The sequence below is a fragment of the Pagrus major genome, chromosome 24 (assembly GCF_040436345.1).
Source record: "Pagrus major chromosome 24, Pma_NU_1.0".
Lineage (NCBI taxonomy): Eukaryota > Metazoa > Chordata > Actinopteri > Spariformes > Sparidae > Pagrus > Pagrus major.
In genome coordinates this window covers 7166178-7183461 of record NC_133238.1, presented here as the reverse complement: position 1 = coordinate 7183461, position 17284 = coordinate 7166178, and the positions used below count along the sequence as shown (strand labels likewise).

At 41.8% G+C, this 17284-nt stretch overlaps 1 protein-coding gene across 1 annotated transcript in view; it reads left to right on the top strand.

Annotated features, from left to right (window-relative positions):
• The window catches only part of pard3ba (par-3 family cell polarity regulator beta a), a 183866-nt gene that overhangs the window by 123970 nt on the left and 42612 nt on the right, over positions 1-17284 (top strand). The window contains exons 20-21 of the mRNA XM_073462491.1: positions 8110-8220; positions 9505-9795. Coding sequence (XP_073318592.1) covers positions 8110-8220; positions 9505-9795 — 402 coding nt within the window. The remainder of the gene's footprint in view (positions 1-8109; positions 8221-9504; positions 9796-17284) is intronic.

The following is a 17284-nucleotide window of genomic DNA, read 5'->3' as shown; positions in this document are numbered from 1 at the left end:
ACATTATTAATATGCTCTAAGTGAAGCTGTTTTAACTCTGATTAGCATCGGGTGGATCTTCCTCAGCGGCACTTTTATCTCTCACACTCGCTCCTTCTTTTTTCCAGTCCTATCACTGCTAATATCAGCCATTAATGGAAGCCGATTTGGGCCAAGTTGCCGGTATGCGGCGCAGGGCATATGGAGAGGAAGTCAGATAAATAGATTTAATTATGCCCAGTGGGGAAAACTCAGGACCTGCTGGCTGTTTTCATTATCGAACAGAGGCGGGGATTCCTGCAAAGAGGCCGGGGATTGGCTGGCGGCGCCGTCGATCACAACGGGGATATCAGTGGCCTGGCTTGACCTTGTTGTTGGGTGACTGTCCACTTGTAGCCTGATCCTCAGTTCCACCAGGAAACCACACCAATTTTAAAGAGCGCTTGTTGTCTATTTTTTGCCGCGAATGTTATTCTGTCTATTTCAAGCCTGGAATATTTTCCGACTTGTCTCACCGTGAAGCAGCGCCGCGTTGCCAGAACAGGAGAAGGAGGCACCGTGTTACATCACAACTCTCTACGGTGTTAATCTCTCTCCGTGTCTCCCATTTCTCTCTCAGTCTTCTCCTCCGTTTGTTTCCCTTTCACCCTCCCTCTATCTGTCTCCCTCTTTTCTCTCTTTACTTGCAAACTCCACCGGGATATGTGCGCCCCTCTCCAAATACATACAGAGCAATCTAATTACTGCGATAACATTTCTGCTTGGCTGATTAACTGTTCTCCCTGTGCCTCTGAACGCAGCAGCATTGCTTCTATATATTCCTAAGCTCCTTATTCCTCCCCAGCCGAGCTGCACTTTCACGGGAGCTTTGGCTCACCCATCCATCTCTCTTCTTTTCTCTCACTTTTTCCCCCCTTTCTCTCTTTCTTCTCTGGCTGTTTCTTATTCTGAGTGTCTCTCCTTTATTCTCCAAGGCAGATAGGCTATTTAGCCAGCTCTTACTTTTTCTGGCTGGCTCATTTAATTCTTTTCTTCTTACTTACTCATTCTTTCTCCTTTCTCTTGGTTTTTTTTTCCTCTTTCACCCACTCTCCTTCTTTTTAGCTCTCTATCTCACTCTCATTCATTCTCCAAGGCAAACAGGATATTTGGCCAGTTTTCTCACTTGCTCTGAGCTATTTGCTGCCTTCTTCTTCCATAGAACAAATCAGGCCGGGCAAGAAATCTCTGTGTTCTCTAGTAACTTAAGTTTTGAGCATCATGCCGTGAGGCTTGTCAAATCCTGGTTTTATCACCTTCGAAACGTTTCAAAAATAAGAGATTTTAAACTTTATCTTTTCATATACTAGCCTGTGTTCTTGGAAGATTGAAGTAAAGTAACTAGGCAGCAGATCAGGGCTGAATCATCCCTGCTTAACACCAGTATATTTGAAGAACTTCTGATTTTGATCATGGCGGAAAAAGTTATGTTTCTCTTCAAAACTTCCTGCCATTGTTGTCGTCGTTTGCTCAAAGTCTGCTGCTGACTTTGCTTCACATACTGCTTCTTGCAGAGAGGTAGCATTCATTTTCTTCAGATGCACACTGATATGCCAGATGGTTTGTTAAACAGAACCATCAGGAAAGGAGCCAAACTGTTTGGAAAAGGGCTGGCACATTCAAAAGGATACTTGGCAGGTGATCGGATGAATCATCACTGTCTATCATGGGCTAACTTAGACTAATCAAATCAACATCAGGAGAGCATCGGCGGAACCCGTAAGGTAAATCAGATTCTTGCCGAAGCCAGTTGATGTGAGAATGAAATCATCTTTTTCCCCAGAACTGATGCTATGGAGCATCTACGCTAATGTCTCGTTCAAGTGGACAGTCGCTTCTCTCGCTGGTCATCAAACCGAAACCACACTTGTAGCTTCCGTCTCTAGCTGCCAGTGGTTCCTCACAGAACGCTTATCGGTTCAACTACTGTATGTTCTGCCGCAAGCACATAGCTTGAAACCTGGCAAGATGGATTTTTTGAGATCACGTGATCCTGCAAATCCAGCTACCTTGCAAGGTAACGCAACCGGCATTCCAAAAGAAATGTAGAAAGAAATTTGTCTTTCGATTCCTCGTGCTTTTTCATTATCTGTTTTCTTTTTTAAAGCACTTTATTATACAAATCCTTCCTTCATTTCCACATCCTCTTATTAGTTTGCTGTCTTCCTTGCTTCGTTTCTCTTTTCAAAGTAGACAGGATGCTAAACCTGATATGAGCCCTTCATGCTGCTGTGCTGTTGTGTCTTTCAGTTTGTGTAGAGCTTTATCTCTATGTGTGTGTGTCTGTGTGTGCATACGCCTCATCTCAAACACTGTATGGCAAGGTGTTTGCGAGTTTCATCAAGTCTGCGAGAGTGTGAGCTCACACACATAATGTACACGTACACACACGTCAATTAAATCCTTGTCCTCGTCCTGAAAACATCCACACACACACACACACACACACACACACACACACACACACACAAATACATCCTCGGTGCCAGACAGCATTCTCACATCCCTCGTTATGCCTGGCGATAACCAGCCACCCACTGACTCCCTACTGCACCAAATAGGAAAGCTTATTAAGACTACACTCACTCAACTCACACCACACACCGTCAGAGTTGTTGTCACAATTGCAGAAAACAAAGCACCCCTAATGCCGAGAGACGGAAGCGAAGAAATGATTTCTGGGAAGATTTCTGGAGAGAATGCCGCTGTAACTCTGAGAGATGATGCGTTGAGAACTGAGATGCACTTTGTTCAGAAAATAATGCCTAATAGTGAAGTTTGTCTAATAGAGTGAGCTCTTTTACCTCCCCGGCCCTCTCCCCTCCCTCCCCGGAGGGCTAATTGCACAGGTCAGGTTGGTGACATCACCACACTGGCTAGCTGTGATCTCCATGTTACATATAGAGCCTCATTAGAGCACGGCTAACCGAGCGCATGCACGCCTTCCCCCTGTCCCCCTCCCCTACAGTAATGAGAATGACAGTAGCTGGAGTAATTATAGTCAGTCCAGTTTTTAAGCAGCCGAAGTGAAGTTTCCGGAGCGACTGGCTGGCTGAGTTTGTCCAAATCAGTGTGTTGATTTTGCAAAAGCGCAATAGTCATCGTCTGTGATGGCTCACAGGAGATTCAGGCAAACGGAAAGAAGAAGAAGAGAATGGGAGGCCATAGGCTCTCAAAGAAGTAGATGAACACATTTAAGGAAACCATATCACTGATATACTTCATGCATAGTGACAAATATATTCGCTCTTATACCAAGACTTCAGTGGTCCAATGTCGTCTCCTCTCCTCTCAGGATCCCAGGCCTGCACAGGTGACGCCAAGGCGGCGGCGGGAGTGTAGGGTTAATGATGACAGCGACACACTAATAATGGTTCCCAGTAGCTCCTGTGACAGTGGGGAGTGTGTTAAATGGGACACCATAGCAGTCCAACTCACCCGGACCCCCTACTTCCCCCTAATGAGAGTTTGATGGAGTGGTTGTGTAGGTAGATAATGCTAAGTTAATGAGATGTCCTATTCCATGAGACTGTTTGCAGTTCCCCACGGAGTTGCTGTGTGTGCGTCGCCGGTGTTGATGTATATTGCTGTCTACTTGAGTGTGTGTGTGGCTGCTCACCTGAAATATATTGGTTTCTAGATTACTCTTTGTGCGTCTGAGTTTCTTCGGTTTATAGAGTTGTTTTTGTGCCAATGTGTGTGTTTGTGCATGTACTTACCTCTGTTTGCGCGTACAGTATAGCTCAGTATAGTCGTTTATTTTTCATCCAGCAGCCGTGTAGCATTCGACAGGAAATTAACTGTCAGATTTTGAAAGAGTGACGGAGCAGAAACTGTCCTAAGAAGAGACGGAATTAATAAACGAAACAAAGAACAGAGAATGGATAGTAAAAAAAAGTAGGCAGACAAAGGAAAGCGATGAGACATCGTTAACAAACAGTCTGCTCATCGCAGTGGGAAAAGATGGGACTTTTGGCGATGAAGAAGGGATAAGATAATGGGAGAGGGGGGGATAACAGTCCACCTCCCTCATGGCAGGTACATGTCTCTAATTGGGATTCCCACTCCCATTCTGCGTCTCCCCCCGCTTCCTTTTCCTTCCATCTCCTCTCAGACAATGCAGTGAGAAAACGAGGCTTTCCTAATTAATGCAGATATAATGATGGGTCCAACTGTGGACCTCTGCCCCCTCAGAATGTTGATTAAGGCACTCTGGGTGTGTGTGTGTGTGTGTGTGTGTCTGGGTGTGTGAGTGTGATGGCGGGGCTTATCTACCAGGCAGCTCAGGCAGATAAACCTGGGATTTTGGATAATCGTATATTTATGTGTAATATAATTATATGTCTATTGATGCATACTAAGATTAACAGCTCTGATATTCCTTTTCGTACAATACTGGATTCTATATGGTTTATCACTGAGGTAATTGGTAGTCTGCTTTTGGCTCCAGCATAATGTGGGAGTACATAAGAAATCAAAATAGTTCCAAGAAAAAACAAATCTGCAGAAAAAAGACGCTGCGGCAGCGCCCACACTGTTTCTGTGGCAAGTGATCTCTTGGAAGTGAGGTGAAAAGACATTACAGCATCAGGGGCTTAGTACCAGTGACATCACCTGAAGGAAAAATAAAGATAAAACAGGAATATTGCAGATGACAGATTTAGACCAGGATCAGGATGAAACTAATGGATTCCACTATTGCTTAAAGGGGCACTGCACTGATTTTACACATCAAAATCTGTTTACAAGTAATAGTTAGTATTGCTCAGCCTGTGATAATGTCTTCTGTAGTATAGAGGAGCTATGTCAAGTCTGAGAGTTCTTTTTTTCACTTATTCCAGCTCAGGTAAAAGATTAATGGAGCTGTGCTGGAGTTATGTAAGGGCACCAGACTCCTTGTACTAATAAAAATAACTAGAATGGCAGTCGGTAGAGCGCATACCTCTGCCAAGGCCCATCAGTCCCATATTGTCTAATAGATGCCAGCTACCTAAATGCACCAGATTTTTTTTTTTTACATTATTCCCTTAGAAATTAACGAAAATGTCATAAAACATCCTATCCCACGATCGAAAAAAGTTCCTGGATCCCTACCTTTATGTGGATCCGCACCTAAATTTAATGGGGTCTGTTGTTGGTTGAGACCTATCCTCCATCCAAGTTTCGTGGGGATTTTTTCTGTAGTTTTTGTGTAATCCTGCAGACCAATTCACAAATGCAAATCATTCTGGAACCTCCACGTTCGTTTTCAGTTTCCAAGGGGCATTATAAATGGCCGTAGAACAAAACGCCTCTGGATAAACCTACAATCTATCAGAGCAACGAAACAAGTGACATAGTCAGAGCTAGTTAAGGTGACAACTGAACATGCAATACACAGATGAAATGTCAGCTTGTTCGCTCCCACTGAATAATAGTTAAGGGAAGCTGGCTAGCTACTACTAACATTAATCCCAAGAGCAGCTTGAATTGCAGGCTGCTGCTTTGTTTTTTATTAGCGTGGTTATAGTTTCTTCAAATCAACAGTGGCAAGCTAGCTACAGGCAGTTCAGTACTCTCTTGCCTTAGGAAAGTGAAAAAACAAACTTTTTAATTAGGCCTTGTAGATCTAATATGAATGAATATTCACCAACTGGGTTTGCCTTTTTCTCACATCAAATGTGTTTATAACAGATTTTGGTGGACTACTAAGGTGGACCTCCTTCAATACAACGGAACCCTAATTCTGATGCTCAAACCCCAATCGCTAACAAACTGTTGTATCAAACCATTGACTTGTATATATATATATATATATATATATATATATATATGGTATATAAAGTCGATGTGTCAAACCTGCCCAATTTTAGGCCCGACACGAGCCAATTTGTTTGAACAAGAGAGGGCCAGACACACTCATCTGGTTCCTAGGTCTACTATGGGAGAGCAGGAAAATCGGGTATACAAACTGGAGGGATCTTTTTTTCTTCCCTAACTTAATGGAAAAGGAATACTAATTCCATGTCGTACTCCTTTATATCATTGGTGCTAAAGCCAATACAGCAATTGTGTAATCAGTTGAGATAACTAAAAACTCCTGCGGTGTGTGCAGGGCCTTTGGGGGATTGGCTATACCAACAAATTAGAATTGAAAATGATGTCAAGTCCACATACATATCAAGTGCAATGCACACCTGCAGCTTCGTTTAACACACATTAAATGACACCTGTAGGACAACCAGGAAGCATCATACAGATTAAAGGAAGTAATTAAGGTATAGCCCGAATGTGCTCCTGTGGGTGTTTTGTCAAATGTCATACAGATGTTGGGTCACCCTAACAGGTGCAACAGAACTAACAGGAACATGACAGAGATGTCACTCAAAGCACAGTCTATACATGAGAGAAGGTCTAATCAGCTGATATTAGGTGAAATAAACAGTTTGTGTGGGTGGAACATAATTGTTCCTCAGTATGTAGTCTGCTTCCATGGGGCCAGAGAAACAAACATAAAGTAACTGTATAAAAAGATGACTTTATTGGTCACCTTTCTGTGCCTTCTTCACAGCAAAACACAAGCCATGTGAAATTCTGCCGTACTGTTGGCATAGTTAACACACACAGGTGTAAGTGAAGTGGGTAGATTAGCTAAAAACAACACTAATTGCTTTGCAGGGAGGTGCCAGGCCACCGTGGCATCCCTGTCCAGGTTTCACCAACGGCTCTGATGCAGCGTGCCTCTCTTGGCCAGGCCAGCGGGTTACCATTCAGGCCACGTATCTGCCTGTAGCAGTAATGAGAAGTGCCTCGGCGTTAATGAGATAAACACAGACATTAGATTGGCTCAGCAGGAGCTCGGAGGAGCGGAGAGGGCGAGAGGAAAAAGAGAATGCAGGTTGGCGGGTGAGACGGAGGAGGCGAGAGAGAGAGAGAAAGGAGACGAGAGAGGGTGGTGGGCATGGTGAGAAAGATGATGTGATGAAGAGATGGAAGAATATGAAATATTTACGGGGGGAAAGGCTTGGTTAGTTTCTTGAAAGTGTGAAGTAGAGCTTCATTACAACTGGTACAGAGGTGACAAGTATATTGTGCCCGTAAAGCGAGGGAATGAGCACTCCAGAATGATAATGATCATGATGGTCGTAATGGCAAAGTTGATAAGAAAAACATCACACAGTGTGGAGTAACAGCTATTTTATTGGACGAAATGTTGAAATATTCATGCTCCATATGCTGCGTGACGACTGTAACCCTTTTTCATGTGCCTACACACACACACACACAGATGAAATACTCACACCGTGGATTGCCAGTGCCTGCTGTGACATTATAACCATATCTATCATTAAGCAGTCTTTTTCCAGCCAAAGCCGCTAATGAACGCACAGGAGTAGGAATGAGTTTGTCTAGCTTTGGGAGAGTGTGCATGTGTGCATCAACATTTAGAAATGTGACGCAAGGTGGAGTGTGTGTGTTGCATTTGCATGTTGTGTGAGTTAAAGAGCCTCTTTTATCGACTCGTGAAAGTATTATTGCCTGAGTGAACTTTACTGTTTCATCATAAAAGTCTCCAAAAAGATCCTATTAACCCTTACCTTCAAAATAAAAGTGTATTTGGCTGCATGCAGTATTATCTACTTTATAAAGATAAACAGGAAGTTGCAGAGATAACTTATCACAGATTCCTCCGGGTCAGTTACAGATATAATATATAACATTTCTGCATTAAAATGTCTAAAAAAAAAAAACTAGACCTTTGCCCTGTATTTTATTGTGTACTTTATTGTGTTGAGAAATTCAAAATTTTACTCAAGGTAACGGCGCGTTTCATTTGGTAACCTGTTATTACACCTTCCAGGGAAATGTGATTAAATATAACATAAAAGTTTAATACTTTACCTCATCTGTAAACAATTTTTGCCTGAGTCAAGTCAGATAGAGCTTCATTGGCAATGGTGGTTGTTAAAAAATGAAGACAACAACTGCAATGATCCCACGCCACTTCACAGGATCCTTTAACTAGTCTTTTTTTAAATTGTTTTGATTAAGCGAGCTCTAGTGTGTTTGAATCTCACCTTGTTGCATCTGTGTCCCTTTTTGTGTTGCCAGGTTTGGTAAAAAGAAAGATGACAAGAGCAAAGAGGCTGCCAAAGCCTCTAAAAGCAAACTGGAGGCCTTAAGTGAAGAGGAGCTGGACAGGATCCCTGACAACAGAGACGGGTATGAATCAGACGTGGGCAGAATACGTCTCTTTGTGCTGGTTTTTCGCAGTTTAGAGTGTCAAAAGAGAGGGATTTACAAAACAGGGAAGTGCTGAAGGAGCCAGAAAGTTCCCACAATCATTACAAGAGCATTTTGTCAGTGTAGTAAAGTGCTTTAATTGACAGCTTACTTAAATTGTGAATCATCCAGATGCATCAGTAAGCACCCACCTCGTCCTCCAAAACAACTGCTCAGTTGAATGTGTAGCAGAGCTCTCTTATCTTACTGCCAGACCCATGAGTGAAGAATGCACGTGTCTTGTGACAGTTGACTACTTCTCCGAGGCAGCACTAGATTATCCCACTATCACATTAAACTGCTTTCATTATGAAATGAATTATGATTGCATTCTTTAAAGCTGAAATAGACAACTTTCACCCCCCGGAGCGTTTCACTGTAGTGTCACTGTTGGCACCGCTGTTGCAAAGGCAGTGTTGGCAACGTGGCTACCGCTAACAGTCTAGCTACTGTTCCCTTCTTGCCTTCCTTGCCTCCTCCATTAGCGATGTTCTTTTTCTGTTGCATTGTTTCCACAGTTATTCTTCAGAATGATAAGTTAAAGTGAAAGAGTTATGGCAATCCATTTTGCAATAATCCATCCAAAACAGTTTTAAGTGGTCGATTCAAACCATGTTTTCCATCATTTTTAACCTACTTTACACGTTTGTAAGCAGTAAGCTTGTTCGACAAAACTCAATTCACTGAAATTCATCCATCAAAAGGTGCAAAAAAGCAGCTTTTCACTTATAGTCAGCAAGATCTGTGGCACTCATTTTGTATGCAGGACCAAATATCCTAATGTCATAAAACTATACTAATATAAGACAAAATCATAATTTGCTGGCGAATATTCATTTTGGAAATGAATTATTCTTTTTGTTTGGGAACAAAATGTTTAAATGTTATTAATTCAATTACTTTAAACATTCTGCAACAGCACTGAAATGAGTACATGTTTCAAATTATCTACAGAGTTTAACAGATGTTCAGGACAAATTTCAACGCAATCCAGTGAAAAATAAGCAAGTGCTGAAGCTTAGGATACAATTCATGACTGAAAAAGCATTTGGAGGACAGTTGTAGGATTTTGCAAGGTCCCATGAATTTAGTAGAAATGTTTACATGATTTTTTCAAGTATATCTATGACATGGACTGGGAGGACCTAGGGGAGTTGCTGTGGGATGACCCCTGTATTTGTAATGTCTCCATGTGTAATCACCTCCTCCCCTCCTGTGTGGCAGCTACGATCCGCGTTACGCCGAAATCAACTCTGGCCATGCCACCCCCGACCAAGCCTCCCTCCCTGACGTGGAAGACGATGACAACGACCCCAACTACGCCCGCATCAACAACTTCCGCCAACCACCCTCTCCCCAGACGTTTGTCAGTCGCACGCCCTCCCCTGCAGCCCCTGCGGCAGGGTCCAACCAGCCTCAGACCTACCCCGATGAGCTGGATGGGCTCTATGCCAAGGTCAACAAGTCCAGACCCCCGCCTGCTCTACAGAACCAGCATCAGACACAGGCAGACAGGTGAGAGAGGCGAGGGAGGGGTTTCATCGCTTTTATACTTGGGCGAGGCCCCAACTTCTGCTGGTTCTCTCTTGATTTTGTATTGTATTGTCATGCATATGCGCTGTTTTTTTAAATGCGTGTGCAGCATTTGCATCTGAAGTTCTGTTCAGGTACACACAACTTTGTGTGTGTGTGTAGGTGTGTACACACAAGGTCACGGGCCGTGGCTTGACCAGCATGAGTGAGGGAGTATTTGCACATATCTACATTCATGGTCTGCCAAGCCCGGAAAAATGCATAAAACATGAGTGCATGCTTACACTGTAGTTACACACTCATATATGCACACACACACACCCCCACACACACACATACAGTAATGTCATGAATGATTTATGTAAACTCTTCTGTTGTGTTTGCGATCATTTTGACCTTTGTAAATCTTTAAAATCTCTCAAAACACAATGATCATCTCAATTTGATAATTATATTTTTAATACTATTCATAGCTGGGTAGTGATATGCAGAAGAATTTTGTCTGGGGTCACTTTTACCACCAAGCGTGAAATATGGAGAAATACTGTTTTCATGTTTTTTCTTCCTTTTAAGAAGAGAGCTCAGTTACGAGTCCCACTCCAACATTAGGATTAACTATTTGCAGAGCCTAATGTTCTACATCCTCTCTTCCTGCATCTCATTCTCCTTCCCACATACACAAATATATCCAGGGTCCAGGTGCAGCAGAACACATCCCATCAAGTACAAGGTTTCCTCTGCTCAGCGCTCTCTCCTGTTTAATGCTGTTTAAATTTCAAGACACAATACTTCTCAGGCCACCAGCTGTATCCTTGTCTGTTCACACTTTGGCACTATAAGGTGCTCTAAGCAGATGCAACCATCGGTGGCCTTGTTCCTGATACGGATATAAACACGAAATAAATTTGGAAGGAAAATACTCGACACGATCTGGGGTGTCCATGGATTCCATGTGATGAATAAAACATATGAATGCTACACAGTGAAGTTTAAAAGAGCCAGTGCAGTGACATATTTTAGCTGTTTGCTCTGTACACATTAGTTTTAAAATGAAAGAAAGACTATGAGGGTAGGAAGTGCTAACTCTCAGCTTTAATTTGGAGGAAAGTTCACTCAAAACTGAAAGTCCGTCATTATCTACTCGCCCCATGCTGATGGAAATTTAGGGTTAGGTATTATTTCTGGAGCTTCACAGCAAAACAGGGTTGCAGCATTCTCCTAAATGTGGATAACTGAAAATAAAAAGGCCCCATAAAGTTTTTCAAGCGTGTTAAAAGTCTCCGGCAGCCCCGAGATCCCATTGATATGAAAAAAAAGTTATTTACACCCTTTTTAAAATGGAAATCTTTACTCAAGCTGCTAAGCTAAAAGTGTTAGCGCACACCCAGTCTAAAGTGGGTGCACAAGCTTGACTCAGATCATTCAGATTTTTTATTTATTTAAACAAGTCTCCATCGACATCAGTTTTTTAGGAGAATGCTGCAGCGTTGTTTTGCTGTCGAACTCCAGAAATATTTTGTGGACTATGAAACTTCACCCGACTTTCCATCAGCATGGAGCATTGGACAGGGGTCAGCTGATGGCCTTGGCCACAAAAACCTCCTCAGTTGCTCTGTCAGTATGTAGCACATCATTGTCTTGCTGCACAGTCCTGCACTGTTGACTTAGTGTGGATGTGAGCACCCTGGAAGAGCTGGCATAAGTTTCATATTCATTCATATTGTTTGTTATACATGTCATAAACAGATTATCTTTCTTTGGCATTCGATTTCTGCCTTGTCTTGAATATGATGAAACTAGATGGCAGCATGCATCTACTCATGGACAAAATGCTCATGCTCGTGACGGAACGGGATGTAAACATTAATGCCGTCCTCCTCGGCTTAGCTGTAGTGTTAGCTAGCTTAGTTAGCTAGCCTCTTATCCCTGAGTTGATGCACTTCCTCCTGCGCTGGGTCAAGATTACTGGAAAGAGACATTGCTGTTGAGTTTTTCAAAAGCATTTTTTCCAAAACTTCCAAAACTCAACTCACACCAAAACAATATAGATGGATAAGAGGAAAAATATGAATTTTCGGTTTCTGAGGCGACCTGTCCCTTTAAGGTTATACAATAACAAAATATACTTGAACATGAGTAAAACTTAATATCAGAGAGTAAGAGAAGGGTTACTGCTTGCAGAAGTACAATGCTTATCAATGCTGTCATTCCTTCGACATTATATATTATTACTGCTGACGTTTTTGGGTTTAACTTTCAGCCGGTTTTGTATGTGAGAGAGAAAAAGGAGAAAATCTAGAGAGGTTTCTAATGCAAATTTATCATTTCCCGTGTGAAATAATACAATGCACATTAAAACTTCCCTCAACTTAAACTGTCTGACAGAAATTACTATTGACTTGCAAATCAAAAAACTAAGCCCCAGACACCCAATCTCATCCAGAGAAAGAGAGGATACAGAGAGAGAGAGAGGGAGGGAGTGGTTGGACATGGAAAAGGAGACAGATGGGAATGGAAAGGAGTGACAGACGGGGGGGGGGGGGGTACAGAGAGAAAAGAGAAAGCAGGAAACGAGTGTAGAGAAAGAGGGAAGAAGGAGGGAGCCAAAAAGGAGGGAGAGAAAATGTGTTAGATAGGCAGAGTAAATTCGAGAGGGAAGAAGTGACAGAGGAGAAAATTCAGACAAAAGAGGAGGAGGGATAATTAGCCACAGTCTAGCAGCCTGACAGATCTGTTAGACCACTTTAGCTCTCATCCACTAGTGGTGGGTACTTCATTACCAGCCTGTTTTCTCCCTTTCTCCCTCACTTTCTCTGTGTCTCTGCCTCTCTAACTCTCTCGGTGTGTCACTTGTCCATTCTCCCTACCCCTGTTTTGCTCATAATGTATATTAGATAGTCTTTAGCATTAGCATGATGGATGAGGAGCCCTCTTTGGCTTGTTAACTCTGCATGTGAGGGAGTCTCCGGGGACGAAGGAAGACAGAAATAAATGTCTAATAATGTTGTTGTACACCGGTCATACTGCACATGTTGGTTTTTTAGAAACTCAAGTAATTACAGTGGCCACCAAAAACAGTGCATTCATTATTTTTGTCGTTAACCTAACATACTGGGCTTTTAATTGGCATAACCTATTAGCAGTTATTAAAGGATAAGGCTCAATTTTATTTTTATTTTTTTGTTATTGTCAACAAATCCCATCAAAAGACAAAATCCAACAATGAACTTATTCTCATAATAAGTACTGACTGTTTAGCCAAAGCCTGAGATAGCTTATTTTCCTGTGCAACAGAGCGCCATTGTTTTCTTTTTTCAGGCATTTATCTGACAGATGGTGACAGATAGTGATAGTGACAGGAAATAAAGGGAGAAAAACGGGGGACTACATGCAACAAAGGTTCCCGAATGGGGTTGAACCGAGGATGCTCTATTTGTAATGCTGCAACACAGTCAGTGTGTGAGACCCCTTGGGCCTGTATGATCACACACTTGCCTCCCTGATGTAAATAGTCACAAGTGCACTAAATGCATATTGATCCGCAGATGAAATCCCTGATGAATGCACTATTTACGCCTGTTTGAGTAATGTTTGGTTAAAACTAGAGTGCCCAGATGTTAAAGTGAAACTATAGAGCGAATCACTTTGATGTCACACTAACTTTTGGACAGACAGCTAGCTATTGATCTGCATTACGGAGATATATGAAATCGGCAAACTTTATTTCTGTCATCAACTACGACGCTTAAAGATATATAGTTAGACATGGTGGTTTGACCTTACTGACGTTTCTTCTGCTTTATTTTATGTACTGTGTTGCTCTGCTAGTGTATTAGATAAATGAAATCCACCCAACAGTGACGTCTCACCACTGGTCAGACTAATTAGCTAGTTTTGGTTAAACTCAGGCTGTCAGTTTCTTTTTTCTGTGGCTGAACAGGTAAATTATGTCTCTAACAGTCAGAGTGTTAGATATAGTATACACCAATATAATAACACAGTAACAAGATAATATTAATCATCCTGTTTGTTGCTTCGTAATGATGACAGTGTACTGATATCAGTTTACCTAAAAAATATTTAAATGAGAAAACAAAGGTGAGCGAGTAAAATGATTACCAGAAGTGTCTTTTGTTAACATCCATCACAGTTTACAGACAGACTTCCTGGCAGAACTTTGATTTACCATGCTTGCTGTAGTTTTCCTGTGCAATAAGGGATTTTTAATGACTTCTCAGCTGCCCTTATTTTCAGTCTTACTTCTAAATGAAGATGTCGAGATAACCTGGCTAAACTGTTGGCTTCTTTACAACCCATTTTTTGTCTGACTGCTCTTTATAGAGACTTTGCCGTGCTGCCAGACCCCAGCAATTACTTTGATTAGTACAATTTTATCATAATTAAATCAAATGGACCTAAGACCATGAAAATAAGAACCAAGTTGTATTTGTTATTACAGTATTAAATTTTTGCTGCTTGAAGGCTCTCAGTTAAAACAATAAAAACAAAGCACGTAGTTTGATGATGTAGTGAAGCTAATGTTGTCTTCATAGGTAAACGTGTCCATCGCCAATCAAAATCTATCTGACGTGAGTCAGGCAGAAATCATCTTCACGGACAAGTTAATGTATTAAAGTCCTGCAAACTTCCTTCCTCGTTACCTTGGATGAAATCAGGATTTCTATTTTGAGATAATGTAAGTTCACAACTCAACAACATATATAACAACGGTCTAGTCATTTTTGGACATTTTAATGCAGAAATGTTACATATTATATCTTTAAATACCAGAGGAGGCCTTGTTGGATGACCTCAAATGTATTCCATAGTCTCACCCATCCACAGTCACACGTGCTCCCTCGCTGTGGCCGTTTCCATTCACTACCTGCGGCTTGGACGAGAGCACTCATTCACAAAGTCGTTGCATCTGTTAAAACAGGCGCAGCTAGCCATGAGGTCGGAACCCCCGCGCCTTTCATTCACACAGACACGCACAGATATACACACATGGTCAGAAATAGACACACGCAGCCACACACGTGTAATATTTCTGCCAGTGTAACCTAGCAACAATGCTGTGTGTGTGGTCCGGTGAGTTTTATAGCACTACACAAAAATCCTAGGCGTTAGCTTACATACTGTGTGTGTGTGTGTGTGTGTGTATATATATATATACTGTCTATATATAAAGTTGAAGTGCAAATAAGCCTACTTTTCACTTCTCCAGTTTCAGAGTACTTTATGTGCCTATGAAGCAGCTCTTGATAGCTGTAGGATGCAACATTTTTATTGTTTCCAAGGGAACAACATATCTGTTTCTTTCATCTTTCAGATCACACTGTTTTAATAATGCTGAGGAAGAAATGTGCTCATTATACACGAGGGATGTTGTGTGTTTGAATTCCTAATGCTAATCAAGCTTTATCCAAATGTTTTTTAAAGTAAGTGTGCATGCCTCAGCGTCCATGCATGATCCGTGTGTGTTTGCATAGTTTTACCAACTGAGACATGCTACTGCCCCCCCCCCCCTCCCCTCTCTTCCTGTCAAGGCCTTCAACAGTGGACTCCCGGCACTGTCTCCCTAATTTACCGTCGGACATTTTCATTACGCCTTCAATGGCAGGTGTGTGCCGTGATGGGCGTCACATTTGATTAGAGCTATGCTAGTGGCTGACCTGTGGAGAAAAAAGGTTAGTTATGCTTGTCAAATTTTATTAGCCAGGAGGCAGTCTTTGTAGCTGGAGCAAGAAACGGCGAGATGAGATGAAAGAGGAGTGAGAGAACGAGAGAGGCCAAAGCAGAGAGATGTAAAGAGTCGAGAGAGGTGTGTTGTAAAAACACGCCATTGTGCTAAGAAAAGGAAGATGAAGGTGAGCTTGTAAGCTAAGACAAGTAAATGACACATCAGTGAGCATGCTCCCACATTTCTACCACGGTTCAAGCTGTGGCACGAAGAATATGTGCCTCTAAGTTTACCTGACACTGTGACAAAGTCCAATTCTCAAATCACGCCAGACAGGCTTGACTAATTGTTGAAACAGTTTTAAAAAGAGGCTACAAGGTCTTTTGGGTGTAGATTTGCTGTTTCCCTTTACAAGCCCTGAACAGTGCTGGTTTCCTCCCCGTTTCCTTCTTCTCCCCGCCATTTTGGTGCGACACACTTTTTTATTCCCCTATAGACAAAAAAAAAAAACGGGAAGCAAACAGCATGAAAGAAGTGCAAAAGCTGACATTATATAAGGAGGCTTCCCATTAAGGCAGATGCAGAAATTTGCCTCTTCTGTATTGTGTATGCAAACAGAAAATACACCCTCTTGTTTTCTGTTGTGGGTTTAGTTGTCAGGCAGCACCTGCCTGAGGAAGAGCTCAAAGAGAAAAAGATATGTTGTTCTCTTGAAAGCAACACATCATTAGTGGAGACTGCATATTAAGTCATTTTTGTCTTCTGTTTCCTTAAAGCGACTTTTTTTCTCAGTGCTCTGAGCAATTATAATGTTTCCTTTTGCATTTGAGCAGCTTCCAGTTTTTCTTTTGTGTATGGTCACTTTCACAAAGAAAACAGTAACTGGAAGCTAGAGTTAAATTGTGAGTTAATCAAGTTTGTTTTTATGTCTTGCCTCATAACAGAAAACAGATATGTGGTGAGTATTGTGTCTGTTGTACAGATGCTGGGGGGCACTATGATCAATGAGGCAATGGTTCCAAGCCTTTTAAATGTCTCTGAATTTTATGAGAAAAAAAGTCAAAAACAGAAAACAGAATTTTGTGTTGTTTGTAACTAATATGTGACTCAGTTATCCGGTTGCAAACCAAATTCCCTTGATTCCATGCAACCATGATACACTAAATTTAAGGTAATGTGTGGAGCCAAATTCCTGCTCCATGTTTAGTCCCATATTGTAGAAATTAAGATTTCTATGTCTAAATCAGCTCCAGGTGCTACAATATATATTAATACTGTGAATGTTTCAAAATGCTCAATCCACAGAGAAATGTATACAACCCGTATTCAGAAACTGTGCCTTTAAACAAGCCGTCAGGAACTCTGTGATGTTGTGATGTCACAACTATACAGTCATCGCCCTCAGCCACGCCCCCAGCACAGCCGTGGCTGCATTGAGAGGGCATTCCACCAGCTTTACGCATGGAGATCAGTTAACTAGTCCTGGGCAAAAGTTGTGAGGTTTTGCAAAGCTTTTTAGTTTGAAATATGTGGTTGCATTATGGGAAGTGTAGGATCCTTTGTCTTTGTAGTTTGCCCATTCTAGGGACTAGAAGTCAGGGTATCTTGGCCTCTGCTGCGTTGATTTAGACCATTTCTTTTATCCATCTTTTGTAAGTCCCCCAGTATGATTGAACCGTGAAACCAATTTGCTGAACTACTCCTTTAAATCAGAATAATCCGTGTTCAGGCCTCCTCTGATATAATTTCCTCGTAACAGCTTCAGGGTACATTGCCATTACCATTTCT